At 39.9% G+C, this 24,525-nt stretch overlaps 3 protein-coding genes across 6 annotated transcripts in view; 2 read left to right on the forward strand and 1 right to left on the reverse strand.

The window, feature by feature from the left end:
* LOC123963329 (pleckstrin homology-like domain family B member 1) overlaps window positions 1-8,776 on the forward strand; it is a 29,392-nt gene extending 20,616 nt beyond the window's left edge. The window contains exons 22-25 of the mRNA XM_046040112.1: window positions 2,154-2,300; window positions 3,361-3,580; window positions 7,071-7,156; window positions 7,774-8,776. Coding sequence (XP_045896068.1) covers window positions 2,154-2,300; window positions 3,361-3,580; window positions 7,071-7,156; window positions 7,774-7,914 — 594 coding nt within the window. The 3' untranslated portion in view covers window positions 7,915-8,776. The remainder of the gene's footprint in view (window positions 1-2,153; window positions 2,301-3,360; window positions 3,581-7,070; window positions 7,157-7,773) is intronic.
* Window positions 8,777-14,379: 5,603 nt separating this feature from the next.
* On the forward strand, window positions 14,380-19,538 carry atf5a (activating transcription factor 5a). Of its 4 annotated transcripts, none has more exons than XM_046040109.1 (4): window positions 14,380-14,488; window positions 15,663-15,911; window positions 16,249-17,437; window positions 17,529-19,538. In XM_046040109.1, the coding sequence occupies exons 2-4, from the start codon at window positions 15,770-15,772 to the stop codon at window positions 17,713-17,715; spliced, it is 1,518 nt and encodes a 505-aa protein (XP_045896065.1). In that variant the 5' UTR covers window positions 14,380-14,488; window positions 15,663-15,769; the 3' UTR covers window positions 17,716-19,538. The 4 variants fall into 4 exon arrangements, with proteins under 4 accessions (XP_045896065.1, XP_045896064.1, XP_045896067.1 ...); XM_046040108.1 differs by lacking the exon at window positions 14,380-14,488 and adding an exon at window positions 14,506-14,736; XM_046040111.1 differs by lacking the exon at window positions 14,380-14,488 and adding an exon at window positions 15,312-15,330.
* Window positions 19,539-20,349: 811 nt separating this feature from the next.
* LOC123963242 (serine/threonine-protein kinase 36-like) lies at window positions 20,350-24,519 on the reverse strand. The gene is made up of 13 exons (XM_046039937.1): window positions 24,490-24,519; window positions 24,299-24,404; window positions 24,041-24,172; window positions 23,777-23,950; window positions 23,592-23,683; window positions 23,414-23,477; window positions 23,184-23,294; window positions 23,000-23,074; window positions 22,800-22,917; window positions 22,529-22,655; window positions 22,238-22,418; window positions 21,083-22,024; window positions 20,350-20,724 (listed from the first exon to the last, which is right to left on the reverse strand). Exons 3-13 carry the CDS (start codon window positions 24,059-24,061, stop codon window positions 20,611-20,613), a joined length of 2,019 nt encoding a protein of 672 aa, XP_045895893.1. The 5' UTR covers window positions 24,062-24,172; window positions 24,299-24,404; window positions 24,490-24,519; the 3' UTR covers window positions 20,350-20,610.
* Between the last annotated feature and the right edge of the window lie 6 nt (window positions 24,520-24,525).

A 24,525-nucleotide genomic window follows, 5' to 3' on the forward strand; every position in this document is an offset into this window, starting at 1 on the left:
TAGAAAATACTTTAAAAAAGTGTTGGGGACATGTCCCCAGCTTCGCCCACTGTAAATTACACCTCTGGAACAGTATATCACCAGTGTGTCAAGTCTCCTCACTCTGATGTATAATCAACTGGTAACAATGCCTTGGCACTCTCAGTAGAGGGCACTATAAGTCTATGACAGCTGTCTCTGCACCTTCTCTTCTTGCACAGATCTGTCTCCCACAGTCCATCACTCCATCCTGCACCATCAGTCGCCACCGAGTGGCAGCCAAGCGTACGACACCCTGAGCCTGGAGAGCTCAGACAGCATGGAAACCAGCGTCTCCACCGGCAACTCCGCCTGTACCCCAGAAAGGTGAGAGACTGGAAAACTGGCTCTGTTTCCATGGGAACACTCAAGTCTGCCCCAGTCCCCCAGGAGAGGGGTCACTGTGCTTTGTTCCCATGTTTTATGTCTGTCTGCTCCTGGGACTGCCAGCACACTGGCTGTTGCCATGCCAGCCTCTTCAAGTTGTCTGTGCTTGTGCATGAAGTTAGGAGTTCAAAGACGCACTTTACTGCTGTGCATGAAGAAACCTTGTCTTTGTCTCCTGCTGCTTCCAGTGTTTAGTTTCCAGGCATGTCTGTTTATTTTTGTTCATCCCAAGCCTTGTCATAGCTGTGTCATCAGACACTCCTTCCCTCTGTGTGTTGTAGTGCCTGTGGGTTAGAGGCCCAGCGGATAGATGAGATGGAGAAGATGTTGAAGGAGGCGCAGCAGGAGAAAGCCAGGCTGATTGAGAACCGAGTGAGTTTTAACATCAGGGCCTTTTTCCTAACATGACTGGACATCATCAATTATCTCATCACTTGCTAAACATCATCTCCTTCCAGATATTTTAAAATTTCAAGGTGCAAGGATTACCCCATTTTGAGCTGCCAGGAATAATCAATTAATCAAGTAGTTGATCGAAATTAAAACCTGTTTTGATAATCGATTCATTGTTTTAGTAATTTTTCAAGCGCACATGCCAAACATTTGATAGTTGCAGAATTTCAAGTCTCAAGATTTGCTGCTTTTCTGTGTAACACGTGGTAGTAAACTGAATATCTTTGGGTTTTGGACTGTTGGTCGAATAAAATAAGAAATCTGACTACATCTTCATGGGCTGTGGGATATTATAACAGGCATTTTTTACTATTATGCAACATTTTGTAAACAAAATGATTTATTGCTCATTCAAGGGAATAATTGGCAGAATGATCAGTACTCATTAGTTGCAGACCTAGTTTAAACTAGTAAACTTGAAGTTAAAGCCGCAATTTTGGCATTACGAATGCTAAACTGATTGTAGCAAAATTGAATTTAGCTGTTTTCAGTAGTGAGCATAAAGTGGATCCATACTCTCAAAAGTAATAATTATGCTTCTTACAAATATTAAAAACATGAAAACCTACAGCCAAGGACGACCATGTAAAGCATACAACATATTACTGTAATATATATCATCATAATCAAAAATATATGCAAATAACATATGAAATAATCAAATCAATGTGATAACACTGCAATAATAACAATGCAATGTTCCACTGTTATGCATTTCACCAGAAAAAAATACACTCTAAACATACAGGATAGAAAACAATTACCCAGTGTTGTTAGTTTTTAATTACAATTTGTATGCAATCATTCATTTGGACTACAGATATTGTGAAACAATAACTTGACATACCACTTTCCCTGAAAGTTGATGAAAATAACTTTGAATTATCAGAAGAGTCTTTTGTTTCTCCTCTTTGATAGATACAAAAGCACAAAGATATCATTCTCAAAGTGATCACTCGGCTCAAGGTGTGGTGAAATGAAGTTGTAAGAAGTTTGTTCACCTGTGTATTATTTCTACATGTTGAAACAAAGTAGACCTGTATGTAAGTATCTGAAAGCCGCAAAGGATCATTTTACATCAGCAAAGCTTACCCTTCTATATACAGACTTAAGGGATATATTTTACAAAACCCTCGATTGGGACCTTAACTCTCATGTGCCTCTTCTGACAGTCAATGACTTTGTATTGCAATATTTGCCTACCATTTACATTGTCCCTGTCTCCCTTTTCCCCCTTTTATTTGTTCGTCTCTTCTCTCCATCTGTTCCTCTGTCTCCTCTCCCGACGCTCCCAGGAGAGAGAGGTGCAGGCTCGGCGGCAGATGTTGGAGGAGGAGCGGAGGAGGCGAGAGGAGGCCGAGAGGAGGCTTCAGGATGAGACGGCCCACAGGCAGAGGCTGGTGGAGGAGGAGGTGAAGATGAGAGAGAAACACTTCTCCCAGGTCAGTGGAGCAGCGGGAGGAGACGGGCGGTGGGGAGAAGAGAGGGGAGGGGGTGGGAGGGAGAGAGGGAGGGAGGAGGGGATGGGAGACTTGGGGGAGAGGATGAGAGGCGAGACACTAAAGAGAAGCTGGGTATACGGGAAGATCAAAGATTGTCAGGGATGGGAGCGAAAGTGAAAAGAAAGGAAGGGAGGGTGGAGAGTGTGAGTGGGAGAACAGAGAGAAAGATGGATGGGGGGGGTGCACAAAAAAAATATAATGTAAACATAATTAAAGCTTTAATCTCGACTGAGTGTATTTAATTACCAGTTGTCTGTGGTGTGAGTACGGCAAGTAAACAAATCATCAAATACAGATGCACCTAGTTCCCCTTATATCAGAGCTGTTGAGAGTTTGTTCTTGAGTCCAACTTAACGGCTGCTATAATCAATAATTTTATATTAACAATGCATCAATGTGAAAAGCGTTGCCCGTAGTGATGAACCCACAAGAGTATTATCACCCAGCTCTGCAGTTCCCCTCTTCGTTAAGCTCCTTGTTTTAGTTTTACAGAGGCAACTTTACTGTTTTGGTTCACTCTCACCACTCTCGAAAGCGTCCATAAATTTGTTAATGCAGGTTTAAGTCACAAAAATTAGGACTTGACGTGAATGTGGCTGGCCTGAGACTTGCCACACTAAAGTCAGAACCCTTAAAGACTTGATTTGACTTGAGACTTCACAGTAGAAGACTGTTTTGACTTCTGAACATTAAGTGTGACAGTGTCAGGCAGGCCTTGTATAGCCTTACACTGAATATTTAATTTTTAACACTATATATTGAAAAGACTATGTAGAAAAATAACAGCTTTAAAAGAAAATGTTGAAATTCTAGTAGTCATTCTAATGGTCTGCATTCAGAGACCTGAACATTTGCATCTTGACTTGTAATGTGCTCATGTTGACTTGGGACTTGACTTGGACATGCCCCAAAACACTTGCAGTAAAGCAGCTCTGCTACTTATTCCCATATCTTCACTTGGTTAGTAGCATTAAAGCACTATGAAACATTTTTTTTACAGGCCCGTCCAATGACGCGCTATCTGCCGAACCGTAAGGAGGAGTTTGACCTGCGCGCACACGTGGAGTCGTCCGGCCACAGCATAGATACCTGCCCCTATGTCAACCTCACAGAGAAGATGTGCAAGGGCCACCTGGTGAAGATGGGTGGCAAAATCAAATCGTGGAAGAAACGCTGGTTCGTTTTTGACCGTCTCAAGAGGAATTTCTGTTATTATGCGGGTGAGGATACAGTGACATTTCGTCTATGGTGTATTTTTTGAACTATTATGGCTAATTTGTTAGTTGAGCTTTATTCATTTAGGAAGTCTCCTTGATATCAAGAGAGACCCAAAGATAAATCACATGATTCAGTCACACACACAGACACAAATCAAAAAAATCATAAATATATGAAAATTTCTTCTGAGCAATGAGTTTCTATAAGTTCAAGTTGGGTTGCAGTTCATTCCAGTATTAAGGAGTGCTGGAAACCAGTCTTCCCCATTTCAGAGTTGGTATTGGGGACTTTTAAAGTGAACCTTTCCTGTGATCTGGTATGCTATTTACTTGATAATGATGGGGCAAGTCAAGTTCAACATTTGCAAATACTAAGAAAAATGAAGAGGCCATGTGCTCGCTCGATTTCACATGCAGTAAGTCCAGGGGACCTTAAGGTGCAGTAAGAGATTCTGGAGAAATCCAATACCATGACAAAAATCATGGTATAGAGCGAACAGTGACACAGCAAGTAATGTAATTGACGTTAGCTAAGTTGTGGGTTAGCATACTGTTGTTCCAGTTGCTGACACAGAGAGAAGAGGGCAGCTCCAGAGCAAGCACAACAGCTCCAAACAGTGATACTCAAAATTCTCCTGCTGGTATAGCTAACATAAAAAAAACCCCAGCATGGATTGGAAAAGAAATAAGTAAGCTGAATGTCCATGGGGAAGTTATTTACTGCTACCTGGCACACATTTCATGGCTAAAATGTCTGGAATAGTGTTTGTTTTCCATTTACAGAGCCAGGGCTGTGTACAAACACCAGATTTATTTTCAGCACACAAACAGGACGTACAGCTAGCAGACCGTGGAGAGATATATATGTTATACCCATCTGAGAAATCCTTCCTCTACAGTATGTTAGGGCAATGATTGCACATGGCATCTATATGTGGCCACGGGTCTTTTTAACCATTCATGTACAGCTGTAGAATATTTTGGGAGGTTTGGAAAATACTTTTTCACTCCTGAGAATATCCCCTTTGGATTTGATGTTATTAATTTGTTGAGCTTTTAAGATGTGTCAAAAAAAACCCGGTAACAATATTACATTTCTAATTTAATTGCAAATACTACTGACTGAACTTAGGTAAAAATAAGAAAAACAAATGTTAAAATGTATTAAAAAAAAATAACATTTCCTCCTCCTTCCATTAAAGATTACTCAATGCACCAACCGGACTTCACAGGATGAGGACTAATAGCTGTACTTAAATGAACATATTGTGTTAAGGTTCTGCTAGGATTGGCTTGTCTCGGGCCTCATTTACAGGAAGGGCATCAGATTAAAGTGATCAAACCGATTTGCTCACATGAGAATCCACTCATATGTCGCATTCATACACTCAGAACTTTTTGTGGAAAAGTTCCTACACCAGGCCGGGACCTGATTTATTCAGTTCACCCGACAGCAGTGCTGAGGCTCTTCTGAGGAATGTACACTTCGCTCTCTTTGCTGAGTTTTTCAATAAAACCCGACTTCCGTCTCAAACAGCGTTTATTCATCTGGAACCAAACACTAATTAAAGCTGCACTAAGTGGAATTTTCCGCCTTGTTCTTGTGTGTTCAAACTGAAGTCAGTTTGTAATCAGACTGTCCCCTGAATTTGAAATGAGAACAGTTAGTTTTCTGAATTATTCACGAGCGTGTTTTTGAGACATTATTTTACAATCAAGTTCAAAATAGAATCCAGGGATATTTTCATTACTGTCGCCCCCGTTCTCTTTGCTCCTCTCTCTCTCTCCACTCACTTGCCTAGCCTTTTCACCCCCTTACTCCTGACGAAGATGATGGTGATGATGGTGATGAAATAAGATGCAATACTTTCTCTAGATGTGTTTTTCTTGGGGAGGAGGCTAGCTCCTGGCTTGTTCGTGACTAATAAAACGGAATTCACATTTCAAAAACATTTATCTCATTACTAAGCAGATTTGACTTATGGAAAAGGGGAAGCAAGAGAAAATGTCAGGCGTATTTCAAAAGATTGCCTTTAATTGTTGCTGGATGTTTGTTTCTTAGCCAGGCGCTCCAGTGTGCATGGAAGAGACAAAAAGACCACTGTTTATTTGAACAATAGTGGAATCCAGAAACTCTTTAAACTTTATTTGAAGAAAATTGATCTTGGACGTGAGAAAAGTCTCCTTCACATTTTAATGCCTATAGTTTAGCCCCAAACTGAAACCCATCATTCCAATGACTCCGTCCGATGAGCTTCTTCGGCAGGTTTCCCTGAAACATAACTACCAAACTCCTCAATAAGGAGTGACTTTTAAATGCTTAGATATATTCTGTGAATAGAGAACAGCAATCCAAAGGACTGGACAGAAGGTCTGACCTGCTTGAAGGGAAATGTTGAACTGAAAGATCACATCTGATATACAAAAGAGAGGCTTTTCTTTGTAAGATTTTACAAAAGACCTCAACCTCGCAGGCAGGGAAAAGGCTTAAAGAAAAAACACAGAGACAATCCAGAAAGTACGACTGAAGAAAACAAGTCAAATTAATAGGATGAATAAAGACTTCAGGCATAGCTTGAAATAGACTTGCACTTTTAATTAACTTTTACTCCAATACAGTGCTGCTCATACCTATTCATGGGTTATGTGTTGCTGGGAAAAAGAGTTAACACCTTTCTTCTTTACAGCTGTTTTTGTGTCTGGATTTGAGTTAGTGTTCCTCTGTTTTACTTACTTAGAAACTACTTTTATGGCAACGTTGGATTTTTATCATTCTGAAAAGATACAATTGTCCTCTTAGCTACAACACACAATACTCATCCATTCAAGCATGTCCGCTATTCACTATTGAATTGTTGAAACTGGAAATAAGTCATTGGTGGGTTTAAATTGATGCCATTAAAAGGAATTTGCTACTCATTCCATTTTAGCCAACGTCCTGGTCATTCCTCTGTGTAGTTAGTTTACAAATCAGCCTGGGATAAGTTCCTGTAGGATCTAATCCATGTCATTACACAACTTCTATTAGACATGGGTTTGCATTTTCTATGTGCACTGCTTGGCAAAATCATTTTTTTGTGTTGGGTTTTTATTTCTTTTACTGAAACATCTATTTCTAAACATATTTTTAGGGGCCAAACTAATATTTTGTTGTTTCATTGTATACTATGTTTTACCTTATGGTAAACCTTATGGAGTGGATACTCATGTGAGCAAATCGGTAAAATGGCAAAAATGTTTTGAGACAGAATATTGTAAAAATGAAATATTGTGACTCTCTTCACTGTACTGCTCTATAGGTGTGATACTGAGTTCAAGAATAATATGAAAATATATATATATTTTTTTTAAAAGACTTCCTATTATTTGACCAAACATAAACATGTAATGTATCCCTACATCACTGGCTGGTTGGGCTGGCAGAGGTCTTGCATCAGTGCAAGACGTTCTGTAATGTATCTTAATTTGTTTTTTCTTCTTTTTCTTGCCTCAGACAAGCATGAGACCAAGCTGAAAGGACTCATTTACTTTCAGGCGATTGAAGAGGTTTATTACGATCACCTACGCAGTGCCACCAAGGTAACCGACACTCTCTTTTAATTACTCATAATTCAGAACTTCATCTGCGATTTTATAATGTTTTGCATGGATATTTATCATTTTTAACTTTATCAGTAAACATAGTGGAATAACATCTGAAGGTTTTAATTCCAGAATACTTATTCATGTTTGCTCAGTATTTCAAAAATACAGATTCTGTAGTAAAAAACATAATTTACAGGATCACTTACTCTTAATAAACTTTATTTTAACAATATGTATAATTTTGTTTTATATTAAAATGGTACATATACTCATTTTAAAATGAAGCTACATTTCTACTTTCACAGTTTATATCTGTAAAAATATTGTCAGAAGTTAAACACTAAAAAAACATGTTACATGAAAATTGGAATGTCTTCAATTGGTATCTATTTTCAGAGGCATGGAAAGTTGTTTTTCCTTCTTAATTTTATTTTGTCATATTAACTTGTAAATATGCGGTTTGTTGCAAGCTATGAAAAAGGTCGAAACAGATCCAATGATGTTTTAACTGTTATAATACACTGGTCTGTTGTTCTCTGAGGAAAAAAATGCAACAGGTGCAGCTTGCAGTCTTTGGTCTAAAAAGTCTCCCTCTCCATGTGATCTTCCAGAGTCCCAATCCATCTTTGACCTTCTGTGTGAAAACCCACGACCGCCTCTACTACATGGTGGCCCCATCCCCAGAGGCCATGAGGATCTGGATGGATGTCATAGTAACGGGTGCCGAGGGCTACACGCAGTTCATGAGCTGAGGGACCACTGGGCGACAGAATCGGAGGATGACAGGGACTGAGCAGGCACCCAGACACCTGAGAGCCAACCTGAGCTGCCGGAGCCGGTGCCGAAAATCAATGACACACGGACTGACGGTGTATAACAGATGGACATTTGAAAGGATGAACAATCTGGGGCTCTCATAAAAAGCCTGATGCATTTGAAAGAATTTATGAGTTGTATTTGTCTTTCAGCTGCTATGAGAAGGAAAACAGTTTGAGCAACCTGCCAATGGATCTGTGAAGGGAGCTCACAATTACATCACATTCTGTTACCAAATTATATTGTCAGTTAATTACAGTATAATTTTTGAGGTTTCAGGAGGAACACTATAAAGATTTCTTACTTCATATAAGCTCAAACTGTTTCCACCTGTGAAGCTGATCTATGCATGCAGTGTTATTACTCTAACTGATGCCTTTTTTTCCCTTTTTGATACATTTGTACTTTTCCCCCTTGAGTTTGTATTTAACAAAAAATAATCTCTTGATGTTTCAAAACACAAAAGATTTAACACATTTTATTAGCAAATATTCTAAAATATTTTAAAAGAGTCATATGTTACTTCTTCAGTTAAACATTACTTGGTGCCAAATACTTTATGTAATGTTTTGTTGTACTTTTACATTATATAAATGTTGTATCACTATCTATTGTTCCAAGGGCTTTTCAGTCATGCAAATAATAGCATTTGTGTTTAACCGCATCCTGTATTTTACATGAATATGTCAAAGAAAACCTATTAGTGTTTTACCAACATAAACATAACATAAATTATAGTCCTATAGGCCTAATGATATTGTAAAACTACCATGTACATCTAAGAAATAAAAATATATCATGCATCTGTTGGGTTGTTTGTCTAATAAACTCATTTGTTGCTGACAAATGGCCTAAACTGAAGACATCCAGTTACAAACCAGTTCTTTCTTTCTTAATTAGTGTTTCTGAAAACAAGTCGTTAATTACCAGCTTTCTTTAAATAATCTCTAATGAGCTGCTCGCATTCACATTCAAATGAGAGCACACCATAGGTGTTCCCTTTAAAACACTACTTCTCTATTTACACAAGAACAGTCAGGTGGTTTAATTAGTTAATTGACTATCTAAAATAGTTTTGAAGTAATAGAAGTATTGAAATTATACTCACTGTGGCCATATGTATATCTGGCACAGTGTAATTAATTTTATGGCTCGCCTTGCACTAGGCTACATGAAGAAAAAAAACATGAAGTGAAATTACATGCAACATAACATAACATGCATGATTCAACGTGGAGAAATTTGAAATCATGTAAAAAAAAATATATATATATATAAATATGCTCTTGTATGAATTCCTCCATAAAAATATATTCACAGTGCCTCTTCTCATGCTCCTGGTTCAAATCAGTGGCAGAGAGGTACAGATAGATGATAATAAATGACTGCGTCTGTGATTCATTTATTGCAGGGATCAGTGGAATATTTAACAGACATGTAGGTAATCACAGAAAAGCACATTACCCCTGTCAGGTACCAATTAGATTCAGCACTTGGGTTCATATTTAATTCCCCAGTTTAAAGTGAAAACCATGTTATGTTCAGTGACATTTTTTAACATCAACAATTCATCCCTCTTCAGTTCAGTAGAGGTAAAAGGTTCCTACTGACTCAGACAGCAGAGAGGCAACGCTCACACCATTTGCGTTTCTCTGACCTTGGGAAAGATTTTCACACATCGTGCCACTCAGTATCTTTAAGTCTCTGGTGCGCTTGCCTGAATGATAAGCAGATCTTTAAGAGGCCCGTGTGAGCTCATTACCGTGGTGATGAGCAGGAGTGACACCCAGCCTTATTGTTGGTAAAATATTAATGAGCCAAGGGTGATCTCCCCTCACTTTCACACACGCAGACTGGCCTCTCCCCCAGGCCTTTACAGCACAAATATGATAGTCGGACTGTGAATTAGTACGGGTCTCGCATGATTTTGTCAATATTAATGGGTGATATTAACCTCGTCTGAAAGCAGACTCAAACATTCTGATGAAATGGATATAAATCTCCGCTAAGAGGGCAAATTTTAGAGCATCACCTGTCACCTGTCAAAGACTTCTGCTCACATGCACTTCAGAAAAATTGAAATTTATAAGTTTTCATATCCACATGTGAGTTCAGAGTAATTTAAGAGATTAAAGCAATAGCAGATGAAAGAAGCTTTCACTAAATGCGTCAGTGGAAGTTCCACTCTTAATGTTTACCGCTTTGAACAAATCATCTTCACTCTCTTGGAAGGCGATGTAAAATGCCATTATTTCAAAATAGGGTACACAATATATACAAATCATTAAATTACAATAAAAAGAAACATGTTTTCGGATTTCATGGCAAGCACAACAATGACAGCTGAAAAATATCCAGAGGGGAAAATAAGTGAAAGCACCAACGCTGACCTAATGAGGCTAACACAAAACATAGGCTGTAAATACCAAAACTGCACCCCAGTGTGGGATATTATTCCTTTTTATTTCATTGACTACCAGCCATGAATTTGAAGTACGTTCAAATATTATTGCAGTGTGAAAACCCATTATACTACTGTATATGTTCAGTACTACAGTCCTAATTCTACCCCCATAATTTTTCAAATAGTACAGATATTAACACAATACATGTTAAAGAAAGTGAGTGTATGCAATTGATTGTTTATTGCTATAGCTTAATGTTAGCTCTGTTTTATACATGATCATTTTGAGGAACACTGTTGTTTGTGGCCTTGACCTTTGCCCTCAGTAGTTTTGCAAGTTTGGTGATGTAGGAATTACATTTACAGTTGAATTAAAATAAAGTCGCTCTGAATAAAAGCATGGACAACATGCCTAAAATGTAAAATGAACTGATGAAGGATGACGAATAAAAAAGTAATGTTTTTAAACAGTAAAGCCATCTGTTTTAAACTGCCAGGCTTTAAAAGTTCAGCGTCAATATGAAATAATGTTGAGTGACAGTTGAGTTTATCTCTGACGAGTGAACAGTATAAGTTGTGTTATGAACAAGAAGCATATGGCCTGAGTGAATATCGGCTGTGTAAAGCTCAAAGGTGATAGACGTTGAGCCTCTGGGATTTAAATGTCTCTGCAGGGCAGCATGACACAACCTGAGTGCTGTCAATGACACCAAGGAACCATTAGGGATTTGTTTGCTTTAAAGAGCTAAAATCTTGAGGAACATGAGTGATGCACGAACAGTAAGTATGAGTAAAGATCTGTGACCCTGATGTTGTTCGGTTTTGCTTCACGTCCTCTGTAATTTTTTCTCCAAGACTTTGACCAATTTTCCATCCACACTATGTGCTGATCTACCGACCTGCTGATACTGAAGTAGTGGAGTAAAATTTAAAGGTCAGTACAGGCTGAGCTTTGTGTATGGCACACAAAGCTCAGCCTGTAGCGACACCTTCATTCAAGCTCCAGTTAGGGGTTAGAGCTAGTTAGGAGGGATCTCCCAAAGGAAGACAAAACAGACGCTCTAGTCCTTTACATCAAACACCTCTAATTTACCATGAAGTCCTTGAGGAATAGTAAATAAACATAACCCTGTGACTGACTGTTTCAGATCTGTCATGGCTGAATGCAAATTAAGTTAGCCTAGATTGCATTCATGAATGACAATTATGTTATGCTTGTCACTTTTTTGAGACTTGATGAACTGTTTTCATGCCAAAACATGGACACAAATGGGAGTGATTTGTAGGCTGAACACACGCAAAAACATCCACAAATCCCCTCTGAGAAGCCTCCATTCACAAGTTGTAACTGAATTCCATGTTTTCATCGTATGTTCAAAGAGGGGCTAAAGTTGAGGACAATAAATTCTGAGAGCGATGGTGATGAAATGATGGTGTAACCCTTACTAACGTGCCATACGTGCACTTGGCATGCAGCATCGACTTTTCTGACTTCTAGGCTCATACACAATATTCAGACAATAAATGTGGGTATCAGTTAGTGGATGGCTTTGTCTCGCTATGAAAGCGATAATAAATATCTCAAATATATCTGAAGTCCAGTTTGATGCAAAGTTTAAAGGCTCTTGTTAAACTCACCGGTTAAGTGTGGCTGTGCTGTTTTAACAACTGGGAAATTTTAGATTATCCAGATTTTACTCTGAGATATTAAGACCACTGGATTATCTAAAGCAAGAGGGAGGATTAAAGATACTTTGCTGTGTAATTAACACATTTTACATGTATTTATGGCAAAGGAAATTGTGCTTAATAGTGGTGATGACTGGTAAATGCAGCACTGCTGTCATGAACACCTTGGATTTCTTTCATGATGCGCAAACAGGAAGCCCTCGGTGGACCAATTAATACAGACAGAGAGAGCAGTCAGCGATTTCCTGGGAGACCCTCTAACTTCACCAGCTACTACTATCTCAATCTGGTTTCCATTACAACTACATTTATCTAGATTGCATCAGGTTGCCTTTCTACAAATCTCTCAAAGCTCCACTCATATCGTAGCTACCGCAAAGTGGGCATTTTGCTGAATAGCTCCGCTGTAACAGGGCTGTCACTTTAAATGACTCAGATTAACACAGATGGACTTGTATATCACAGTCCTACACAGAGCATTTTACTCAAAAATCAATAGTTTCTGTGGATTAATTCTATTCAAACACCATGTTTCTCTTTGTGTGGAACAACTCCTCTGTAGCCATTTGGGATAAGGTGATTATGTGCAGTCAAATGAAGTTAGATGTTTCCCGACTTTCCCTCAATACACAGATATGCTGCCCAGTGGACAAATCTATTAGAGGATAGACGCCGGTGTCCCGTTAATATGCAAATTCAGCAGAACTGGAAATAAGATGATAATGTCACAGAGATGCAACTCAGCAAACGAGATAGAGGAGTGGTTGGACAAGGAGGGGGTACAGAAACAGAGGTGAGGTGGGAGGAAAACAGCAGGTATAGAGAGAGAGAGAGAGAGAGAGAGAGAGAGATGCAAATCCCATGGCAACAGCAACCAGAAAACAAGTCTAAAATAGGGGGCAGTGTCCGCTATTACTATAGCAACAGGAGTACAGCACATTCACTCGGGTCTGGATTTGCTGAAAGGAGAAATACAAAAGCTTTATTCCTCACATAATTGTTATTGACAGCCATTACCAGTAAATTAATTTGGTTCCACCAGCTGTGTCTCACTAAATTAGCCATGCATATAAGGATTCTCACAGTACATTAAGTCAGAGTAAGAGTCAAAGGATGCGTAATCCATTATTCACTAACTGAGTGTCATCTCATCAAACAGTGCCCCAGTGACGTTGATACGCATATGAGCTGACAGCTCAATTAAATAAAAAACAAAAAATCTAAAAAATCTAAATGAAATCATGATTTGACAAAATTACAATACAATAATTGCAAAGTATTAATACAAAGAGCAAATGTCTTGATGACAACATGGATTCCTATTATAGAGTATTTGTTAAGACTTTTAATACATTACATGCAGGTCTATGCTCAACTATATGTATCCACATGCTATAATCAATCAGACTTTTTCTTAAGACGTTATTACCAAAATATGTTTCACAATATATGAATGAGCTTGGTAAAACTATCACAAAAAGCCTCCACTTTAAAAACTGCAGCACGGAGCTGGTTTGTTTACCTGAAACATGTGCACAGTCTGCACTGCGGGGGGTGGGGGTGGGGGGGATAACAACACTGTGATGCTTTGCCTTGCCTACAATCGACCAATCAAATTTCACATGCAGCCGATTCCAGCCAATGACAGGACGGCAGTCTGAGCACACGCAGCCAATCGCTCTAAGCGTAGATCACTGATGCAACGGAGATGCAACAGACCTATACTGAACAACAAAGTGCGTTGTGAATCAAATAGTCCCCCTCCAAAACAATACCACGCCACATTGTGGGGTACATGCAGTCTCTGAACTGTACTGGTGTGTTATTTGAGAGCTGTGTTCACCTCAATCAGCAGGCTGAGGACCGTCATTCAAGGCGCAGTCGAGCTCAATCATCAGCTGAATCATTCTCTACAGAAAAGACAATGACAATCTGTAACGCGTTACTTTATGTGATTACTTGCATTACTACTGAAATAACAGTAAAACTTGTAGGAACCACTTATTTCCCCTCAGCTTCGAAATTCCCCAGCTCAAATTTAATTATTGAGCCTAAATGAGTATTTTGTCCTCTTGACTAAAGGCTATTTTCCTTCAGATTAAACAATTAGGCAAGGGTTAAAATGAACAACCAGCTCTTTTTATACATGAAAAGTTAACGTCAATAAAGTCACAGTTATTGCACAGTTTGTGTAACTAATTTCCTTTTTACTCACGCCACAACGTTTTGGAATTCGAAATAAAAAGTAACAAGAAATTACAATTAACGCTAGTCATCAATCAGGTACTACATTGGGTGTAGCCTATTACTTTTGACACAAGCAAGGAACGAGTAACTATCTTGTACAGCGGAGCCCAGCAGTGAGTTTGTGGGACGTCCTTCGGTGAGACGCGGAGGGATCTACGCTCAGCAGCACGGTTTGTCCCGGTGACGCAGTTGGTTGCTAGGTGTGAATGAAGTGGTGCTTTCTCACAATTAAGCAGCGCCTCAGTTTACAGGTCGTCCACAACAAAGCAACAACTCGTCCTTTTGTTACGCTGCCCCGGATATTCCGAGCTAAAACATGGCTCTTTAAACTCGTGAAGTAGTCAGACCCGAAAAGAAGACGTGCTTTGCTTTAGCAACGCACCCCCAAGTGCTCTTCAGTTTTCTCTGCAATAATGGAGTAAGTGAAACTGTCTGTTGCCGCTGTCCATACAGCTGTGTCAAGTTTGTTATTGTGTTGGTACAGTAGTTGTATCTGCTTGTGTGTCACAAGTTGTTGCTGCTGCGGAATGGTCCGTTATTTGGCAGGTGTCTCTTTAAACTTTTTATTCTATTTTAATATCTTCGTTTAGACAATTTATGTAATATTTTATGCTTCTTGACTTTCCTTCCTGAGTTTAGGCTGTTTTTGGTTGCTTTGATAAGGTGCTTGGCAGGTTGTGATGGGCTAGTTGTGAACTGCTATGGTAACTTTCATTTAAATGTATGCTCTGTAAACTGCAGGTACTACAGTATCACATTTATGTCACATTCAGTTGTATGTTATGCCAGGTTTATTTGATACCACATTTTTGTCACCTAAACTGCTTAAGTGATCACACAGAGGTGATTAATTTAATTAATTTATCATAAGCAGCTGATCTGTATTAATCCAATTTAAAGATCAGGGTGTCTCTCACTCAGAGAGTGCTTCTTGACAACAGTTGTGCTGTTGACAGCGTCACTACAGTAGGTCCCACGTGTTTTGAGGACGTCAAGTGCATTTTGCTTTGAGGCAGGTCAAAACCCAAAGGACAGAGCTCTCACTTCTGTATCACTGACCGTGACAATTTTGGAATAGTTTGTCATTGGAATTGCTTATTTTCAATTCAGTTTTTAAATAATTGAACTATATTATATGTGTTTTTAAAGGTGCATGCTTAGGAGAGGTAATACCCCATGATTCTTACATGATTGATTTGTAGGTGATTTCTTGATTGTAGCTCATCATTGTGTCATGATGAGAAACTTGCTGAGGGCAGCAAGTGTGATATTTCTGATTTCATCTGAATAAGTTGTATCTTTGTAACAGCACATTTCTGAACCCTCTTTCTTTTTACCCTCTAGGTTTCATTATGCTCACCCAGCCCCGCTCTCTGTGGCCCATCTGTCAGACCCTGCTTGCTCTCAGCATATGCTTGGACTTGGACTGAATCAAAGCACCAATAGACAAAATGATGGCAACATCAGCTCCTGTTTGGAAGACACTTCGTGTCTGCCCGGCAGACCCCCTCGCTCTCTCTCACCCACAGGCTAACCCCAGCCAATCACAGGGGTGCAGGGGGGAGGTGTCAGAGGAGAGTCAGCACTTAATTGGTGAGTTGCAGCGAGTATGCTTTTTTATATTTTTCCCCATTTCAGGTGGGCTCGGCACTGCAGCACATTCGTCCTTCTTGAACAGTAAGTAATAAACTAGCTACGTCTAATATCTTCACATGCTGCAACTATATTTTGAACAAATCTTGCTTTGCATTTACTACTGTCGATCAGATTGTGCTTTTAGGAAACTGCTACGTGCAGCGTTGGATGACATTTTTGATATTGATATTTTTATAACGTTTGCATGAACGTTATAACTTAGCTGTATTATTTTCCTCCTCCAGACAGCTTGTAACGACTGCATGATGAACAATTTATTTTCTCTCCTTAATAGGTAATGGTCTCACTGACTGGATGACGGAAGAAGTGGATTTCTCCTCGTACCTCCCAAACCCTCCTTCCCCTCCCTCCTCCACCAATGCCTCCCTTCCACCTTCACCCCTTCAGAATGATATCCAGGTGCCCTCTGACTTGGAGGTCATGACCTCTCTGCTGCAAGAGGAACTTGCCCAACTAGAGGACTACTTCCTGTCTGAACCACTGCCAGAGAAAGGGCCGAGGCTGGGAAAATGCGACAGGGGTCCACTGCCGGCAGGTCCTCAGTCGTTCAGTCAGCTGCCATATGCATCATACTCTTCATCCAACCAATCGGAATCCAGCCCACTTCTTGTTACCCTGGCAACCGGAGAACTGGACCTGCTGAGTATCTGTGGCGGGCCCATTGGGCGATCCAAAATTCCAAGACACGCCCCGTACAGCTGCAGTCGCCCCAGTGGGTGTGGTAGGAAAAGAGTTCCTGATGGTGTTAGGTTCAGTGAAGGCTATGATAACAGTTTGTTGAGTTCCAAAGGAAGTAACTCAGGTAACTCAGCCGTGACCCTTACAGGTAACTACGGCTGTGAAGAGGACCAGCAGCTGGTAGGGAAAAGCTACTGTCTGAGTAGTGCAGTTGAGGTCAGAAGATGTGCCGCTCTACCAAAAGAAGAGAAAAATTGCTGTTTCAGTCAAGATGTCATAGGTGGTGCGAAGGTTGTTGGTGGTGGATTTGGCTTTGGTGGATCACTTGATGTCCCACATAAGAAAGAGGATCTGCTGATGTACAGCATGAGGGAGGTCAGCGGAGGCACTGGTAACAACGAGGTGCTGAATAGTATCAAAGCTAGTGTGGAGGTGACAAAAGCCAGCGTTTCTTGGAAAACAGAGGGCAACGAGGGTTGTTATCTCCCGGCACCAGCACAGTGTGAGGCCTATCATAGCTTCTTAGGCAACATCAACGAACAGGTGAAATCAGAGAGTCTACAGATAGCGCAGCATGATTTACACTGTAATTTCCTGGAGGATCAGGGCCCAGAGTGTCTTGTAATGGCTAGGGAGAGTCTGAACTTGGAGTCTTCAGGGCACAGACAAGCGTGCAGGCTGAAGGAAGACCACTGTGCTGTGAAATATGAAGCGGACGTCATTCCAGCTGAAGGGGGTGAGCGCAAACAGAAGAAGAGAGATCAGAACAAAACTGCCGCTCACAGGTAGGTTTTAGTTTCTGCTTGATGAAATATAACTTTTGACATGATTTCACAGGTACAGAGCTTAATTTAATCTTTGTTTTGCTTAATGCAGGTATCGCCAGCGAAAAAGGGCGGAGCTAGATTCTTTGGAGGAACAGTTGCATTGCCTTGAAGGGAGGAACCGGGAGCTCCGAGACAAGGCAGAGTCGGTAGAACGTGAAATCCAGTATGTCAAAGACCTGCTGATTGAAGTTTACAAGGCCCGTAGCCAAAGGCACAAGCAGGGCACAACAGCGTAACACCAAGCTCCTACAAGTACATTAAAAGAGGGCGCAACAGGGAAAATGTATTTGTTTTTTTTTTCATGGCGGGCGGGTAAATGCATGCATTGCTAATGTGAAGTATTTTTTACATTTTAAATCAACACTTTATCCAATGCTTCCATTGCTTTCTATCACTTGAGCCTGCACTGTGGCATTGCAATGCTTTAAATGACAATCATTTTTAACAGATCTCACAATGCGTTAGTCTACTAACTGAAATAGGGTCATTTCTGAAGAGGTAATGTTTATTCATTATGCAGGTTAAACATTTTAAGAGCCTTACATAGGAACTGATGTCAGCAATAGTACTTAATGTTTTTTCTATTTCAAATTTTATTTGAAATAAATTGTTGTTGGTGTCAACATGTAAAACAGCATCATTATTTTAAGCACATCTTTCAAACCAAATACTTTTCTAGAGTCTACCCTCCTTTGAACAGCAAATTATATTTTAATTGCTATGAATATTTTAAAATATTATGTAGTAATAATATTTTTATTATTATTATTATTATTATTATTATTATAATGGCGGTTGAAGATTATTGGCTTTTACGAATGCGGAAAGAACCGCTAACATACAAAGATTTTAGAAACAATCAACTTTAGAAAAAAATAACCATTTTAATCATTTTAATATGGTTAAGAAAAATGTTTTGACAAACTATTTGATTGACTTCAGGTTTAGTGCAGCACTAATTGGTTATTGGCATTTGTATGTTTTGAGAATATTTTTTTCCCTTTTCTTTTTGCTGAAGGTCAAACATCTACATTTTACCCTGCTTTGTTAAAAACATTACATTCTCTTTACCTTTGTTTTATTTTCCCGATGTTTGCTTTACTTTTAATGTAATAAAACAGTTTGGTTTTTTTTGGCAGCAGCAGTGATTGCAAATCATAGATTCTGTGACCTAAAGAGAACTAATTTATCATTTATATTGTTTTGATGGTGGAAAGTGACATTGTATTGTTTGTGGCAATCTGTAAACTTTTCTTCTCTTGCATATTGCAAATTATACAATCTATTTTGCAGCTCAGGATATGCAATTTGTCCTCCAGTTTTTAATGTCAGTGGATGATTCATGGCAGGTAAAATGAAGTGAAGATTTCCCTGCTGTTGACATACAGGTTTTTCTGATGTAAAAAAGGGTTTCCTTATGTACAAATATTGTAGCTAGTGGAGATTTAGCAGCCTCCCTCTGCATGTTTTTCCATAAACGTATCTCTCTCTTGGAATAGAAAATGTAGTATTTCAGAACGGGGATTTTTTTCTCTAAACTGCTTGTTATGGCAATAAGTTTTATAGGCCTCTGGCTGATCTGCACTAATTTGTAAGAACTTTTGTATGTTCAGGGAGTGGAGTGTGTTAGCCTTTTCTTTGTAGAAAATTTACCGAAGAAATCCCATTAGATTATCTGTTAAGGCTTTAGCAGCCTTAGCTTTGGTGTAAGAGGATAAGGTCTAAATAATTTTCCAGTTCATTAGTTGCAAAGCGATTAACCACTATTGTTACTGCTAAACAATGCCGAGGTAGATTTTTTTTTCTATGCATATTTATTTTAAGACAATCTTGGATATGAGCGCTGACATTTAGTGGTTTATTTAGTTTTAGGCAAGAACTTTGTCACATTGTTCGACTGCCCTGCGGTGTACTATCAACTTCGATGTTAAAAACCAAAAATGTGTAATGACAGCACATTCTAACGCTTTGTAATTTCAAGTTAATTTTACCATATGCATATTTCTTTGTGATACGTCAACTTTTTTCCTTTCAACAATAAAGTGTGTCATCAACTCTGTCCGTGGTGTTTTTTTTCAAAGGTTTTCTGTTCGACTTGGTGAATTGCATGGGAATTATTTTTGCTTGCACCGACTGTTAAAGCCTTATAATTACAAATTACAGGCTGCTGTCTAATTGAGCTGGAAAACAAGTCCTGCCTTTTTGAATGTAATAAAACTCGTTTTTGACAAAGCAAAGTTCAAACATCCGGGGCCTGATGGACGCCGACAAGCGCTCCTTTCTGATCCGAATGAGGGGAAATGAAAACTTTTATTTTATTACTATTATCATTATTTAGTCAATGTTACGCTGCAAAGAGAACAATTTAAATAGGAACAAACAATTAATTAAACGTCCAACACACCGAAAAAAATGCCAGTCTGTTGTTTGCAATGCCCCGACAGTTCAATAAATCAAATCAATTTTCTTTATATGGTCAGAAATAAAAAAAACTCAAATTTGCTTCAAAAGGTGTAGAAAATAAAATCGGCTCAGCATATGATGCCGTTTATCTTTCTACATGGTCCATTCAGATAATCAAAAATCGTTGACGTGCGCCACACCTAAACACACAACGGAAATGTACAAAAACTTAAACCCGCACTGCTGTTACATTATAGCACCATTTAAAAGGCAAAAGCTAAATTCCTCCTATAGTTCCTCATAGCGACTACCGTATCCGTGATTGTTGGGGAGTGGGAAAAGTAGCCTATAAGGAGTCTCTTCACGGATTAAAAACAAACTGCGTTATTTCTGCGCATTTCGATTACAGTTGCCTTGCTTCTTCTCATTAAGTCTGGATAACTTGTGTCATGAAATGAAACAGCAGATCAACATCAACAGTAACAGTTTTATTTCAACTCATGTAACCACAGTTTGAGTGGTGCCAACAAAGATCTTCATTAGTCACTTTTTATTTGCACCATTTTTATTTGATACATTAGCTTCACTTCAGAAACAATATGAAACGGGATAGGATTATTATACTTATTGAGTCCTCTACCACATTGCTTACCACAGGGGGAATTCTTATTGTAATGTAAGGAAGGACAAGGACTATTCAAGTGTGGCATTCAAACCTGTTACCATTTCTACTGAACTGGACTCACTTGCAGCTGTCCAATGAGCTGATGATAGTCACATTGTGGAGGGGCAAGCTGTGAAGCCTGACGAAGTTTCTTACCGGCATCAAAGGATATCAGGACCTTCAAATAAATAGAAAGTAACAAACTTGAAACTAGTTTTATACAGTGTTTAAAGTGCCAACACATAGGTATGACAGAGGTATGACAAAATATTTGACTAACCCATAAAACGATATGAAATGAACTATGCAGTACACAGATTTCTATAAAGGAGCTCAAGGCAACTACTGATTAAGTCTTAAAGGTATTAAAAGAAAATAGTGTGAATTGTTTTCTTCTATAAAAGTAGTAAATATATTGTTGCTCATATATTACAACATGTAACAATTACAAAAAGGTCCTTATATTCGAATTCTGAAAACAGTAAAGGAAAAATTGTGGTGACATCTGCCCTCCTGTAACCTGCTCTTCTCATTACCTGACGTATTGCGTCCCGCTCGCTGTACAGGCGCAGGGTTGCTATGGCAGCTTGTCTCACTGCATTATGGGAGTCTGTGCATGCAGCTCTCAGAAGTAAGCTGGACACATCCTCCTCCAACAACAAGGATACAGCGCCATCAACGTTTACCAGGTTTCCCATGGCTGCACAACAGTGACGACGTGTGAGGGCATCAGGGTCAGCGATCAGAGGCGCCAGCATGGCCGCTGTCCTGCTGGCTTCCTCTACCCACTTGCACCCCTCCTCATAGTCCACTCCCTGTTCTACTATAATAGCCAAATCTCCTGCACCCTCACTGTGTGAACTCTTGTGTTTATTCAGTTCCTTCTCTCTGCCCCACTTTGTAGTGTCACTGCCCTTTCCATTGGACCCATCTATTTTAAACCCTGCCCCTTCTGCAATGTATCCCAACCAGTTCCCAACTGCCTTGCAAGCCATCCGCCGGACAGGCATGCAGGAATCGTGAAGACAGTCTATCATGCTCCTGAAAATGTCAGGTTGCAGGGTGCGCAGTGTAGTAGGCCTGAATGGATCCAAATGTCCCAAAAGTCTGCATGTAGCAGCCCTGACCTGGTCATGAGAGTGAGCCAGCGCTTGGTGCAGCACCGAGGCTTCCAGGTGAAGCTGAAGGCAGGCAGGTCGAGGGGAACAGCGGGCTACTTGGGACAACAGAGTTAGGAGCTCCACGGCAGAGTCCCAAAGCACATCCAACTGCAGCAAGTCAGAGAGCAGAGAGCTGGCAGTTCTGGTTAGTGGAGTCTGGTGTTTGGAGGCAAAGAGTTGGCTGTTCCTGGGTGGCGCAAAAAAACCACAGGTAGCTTTTCTGAGGCAGGCAACAGAGCGCTCAGGGTCACACAGGAGCAAACGGCTCAGCAGGGAGAGAGGCAGCTCCAGTAGCGAAGGAGGAAGGGTTTGAATTACCTGCCAAAGCACGAAAAAACAAAATCATCCAGACAACTCATCACAGATCAAACACCTGACAACAAACAACACAACGCTCTCACAAAACACAGAGACATTAAGATGTACAGTAGTGTGTGCCTGATGTGAGCCTATTGCAAGAGTTATCCTGTGTTGCATCAGAGAATTATGTTTGTCAGCGAGGTATTTATCGGAGAATGGGAAGGCCCTAACCTGCAGGAGGCTTGGAACAATACCACAACCGTCATACAACTGGATAATGGTGGACATGGTGTGTGAAGGCAGGTCCAGGGCAAATGGAAAGCACAACAAGTGGCAGCTCAACACAGACAGGCTGTCGCAACTCAGATCCACCTCAAGTCTCCCAGGATTGCCTTCAGCAAACAAATCAAGACTGCTGGGTATAAAAGATGTTATTGTTAGCTCTAGGCGTAGTAGCAGTACTGCTTTAAGATTGGTGGTACTTATGAAACAGTGTGTTAATTAGGAAATCCGAACACCCACCAGTCAGTGCCCAGCATCTGGCCAAGAGTGTATACACATTTTGATTCGCACTCAGAAAACAGCGGAATGCACGAGTAAGGATCCTTGGTGAAGAGAAACAGCGCGGTAGACAGGAAAGAATACAGCCCTGATGAACAAATAAAATGAAAAGATATGTAAAATACACTAACAGTCTTTTTATATATGGCAGACTGCATAGGACACAGACACTAATAAAATAAAATATAATATATATACATATACACACACATATATACACACATACACACACCATTTGCTGAACAGAAGTCTGTGTCTGGTGTTTTCCTTAGTAGCGAAGTGCCAATTCTTTTCCACAGATCCAAAAACATTACTGGATCTAAACATGAAGATCCAGGGTCATTTTCATGCTGTTAAGAGGAAAAAAAGACAATTTTTTTTCTCCATGCAGTCAAAAACACTTTTTTAATCACACAGTAGTTATTTTCTGACCTCAGAGAGTGTGTGAAGGAGTAAAGACAGGAGGCCATCGCAGAGTCCCCAGCCAGAAGGAAGACAAACTTTGGGCTGACAAGGCAGAGAAGAGTGTAACACCTGTGACACTGGCGGATCACTTTAAACTTGCATGACAATGATCAGATGATTGCCAAATATACAAATTACACATATTCAGTACCTGATATGAGTCCAGAAGCAGGATTTTCAGCAAAGCAGTTAGATTGTCCATATCAACTTCCACATCAACATTGTGTTGTGTTAACAGGGACAAAGCAGAGGCAGCCAGAGGCTAAAGAAGAGATCAAGAATAAGCTTTGTCAAACAACTGGCAAGCTACCTGTAAAACCACAAGTAATTACCAGAGTCACTATTTACTGTGTATACATACTAACTTCAATGAGTACTTACTGCCAAAGGAATGAGGTTTGGTTGACTGAGAATTGTGATGAAGGGCCTGGTGAACTCTTCCAGTCTACAGTAAGTGAATAGATGATGAGCTGCAACAGGTGAATGACTGAGACGTATGATAGTCACTCAGTGTTTACAAACTAAATTCAGCTTCAATGAAGAAAAGGAATAATTATACCTATGCGCCTCTTCCACCCAGTCATAGTGTTTCTCCCAGTAGATCATGAGCACAACAATAATTTCTCCAAGTGCTGGCACGCTCCACAGTGGCTGAGCAGGAAAATTTTGAAGTAAAAAATGTCAGTAATACTATACTAATACTGCAGGAATAATGAATTGTTGATCATGTTTCACAGCAATAACCTTGATGGAATTTGAGTTTTCTACAGTATCTTGGACTATGTCAAAGAGGACATGGGGTAGTCCAAGTTCACGGCCAATGTGGTACAACTTCTCGAGGTCAGAGGTCAGAATCAGGTTGTGTAAGACCTTCAGTGGTTGGTGAATCTGCCACACTTCTTTAACGCCACCTGTTAGCTGACCAAGAAAACAACAAAAAAAGGAGACAAAATGCAAAATTGTTCCAAGAGAATCAATTTATGCTCAGTTTAAATTTTTCTTAATTACCTGAGCTTTAAATTCCAACATCTTGGATTTAAGTTGAGGTATGATGGCACTGTAGTTTAATAGTTCTTTCTGTTGCCTGCTTGGATCTGATTCTTGGGCCAGTTTCTCCCAGTAGTCCTCACTGTCAGGACCCTGAAAGAACAAGACATGATTCATAGGACACAGTTTCTTCAGGGCTACTGGAAGAAAAAAAAAAGAAGACACATTTTCTAAATAGACAATGTCTTCTAAAGCTGGAAAAAAGCAGCTGACACTGACCTGCCTGTGCAGTATGACCTGACTGTCCTCACTGCATCCCCGCACTAGTCGTGGCCCAACCTCTACAGAGGGGAACTCTTGTTCATAGTCCTTGCTGATCTGACCCCTGCAGAGGAAACGCCCATAACGATGAACACACACCTCAGTCTGTTTTGGTATATCGTATCTTTATTCTGAACTCCCATAAACACCTGTGTTTTGATCTCTGGCAGGTTTGATTCTTTGGG

Source organism: Micropterus dolomieu, linkage group LG23 (genome assembly GCF_021292245.1).
Source record: "Micropterus dolomieu isolate WLL.071019.BEF.003 ecotype Adirondacks linkage group LG23, ASM2129224v1, whole genome shotgun sequence".
Taxonomy (NCBI): Eukaryota; Metazoa; Chordata; class Actinopteri; order Centrarchiformes; family Centrarchidae; genus Micropterus; species Micropterus dolomieu.

Bases quoted from the DNA above. Each gene is read 5' to 3' on its own strand.
- LOC123963242 (XM_046039937.1), bottom strand. From the start codon at position 24,061: ATGTTGGAATTTAAAGCTCAG. The intron at 23,075-23,183 runs GTACTGAATATG...CTGCCTTGTCAG, and splicing joins TGCTTCTGGACTCATATCAG to CCCAAAGTTTGTCTTCCTTC. The intron at 22,025-22,237 runs GTTAGGGCCTTC...GTGCTTTGGCAG, and splicing joins TTGTTCCAAGCCTCCTGCAG to GTAATTCAAACCCTTCCTCC.
- atf5a (XM_046040109.1), top strand. From the start codon at position 15,770: ATGATGGCAACATCAGCTCCTGTTTGGAAGACACTTCGTGTCTGCCCG. The intron at 15,912-16,248 runs GTGAGTTGCAGC...TCTCCTTAATAG, and splicing joins GGAGAGTCAGCACTTAATTG to GTAATGGTCTCACTGACTGG. The intron at 17,438-17,528 runs GTAGGTTTTAGT...TGCTTAATGCAG, and splicing joins AACAAAACTGCCGCTCACAG to GTATCGCCAGCGAAAAAGGG.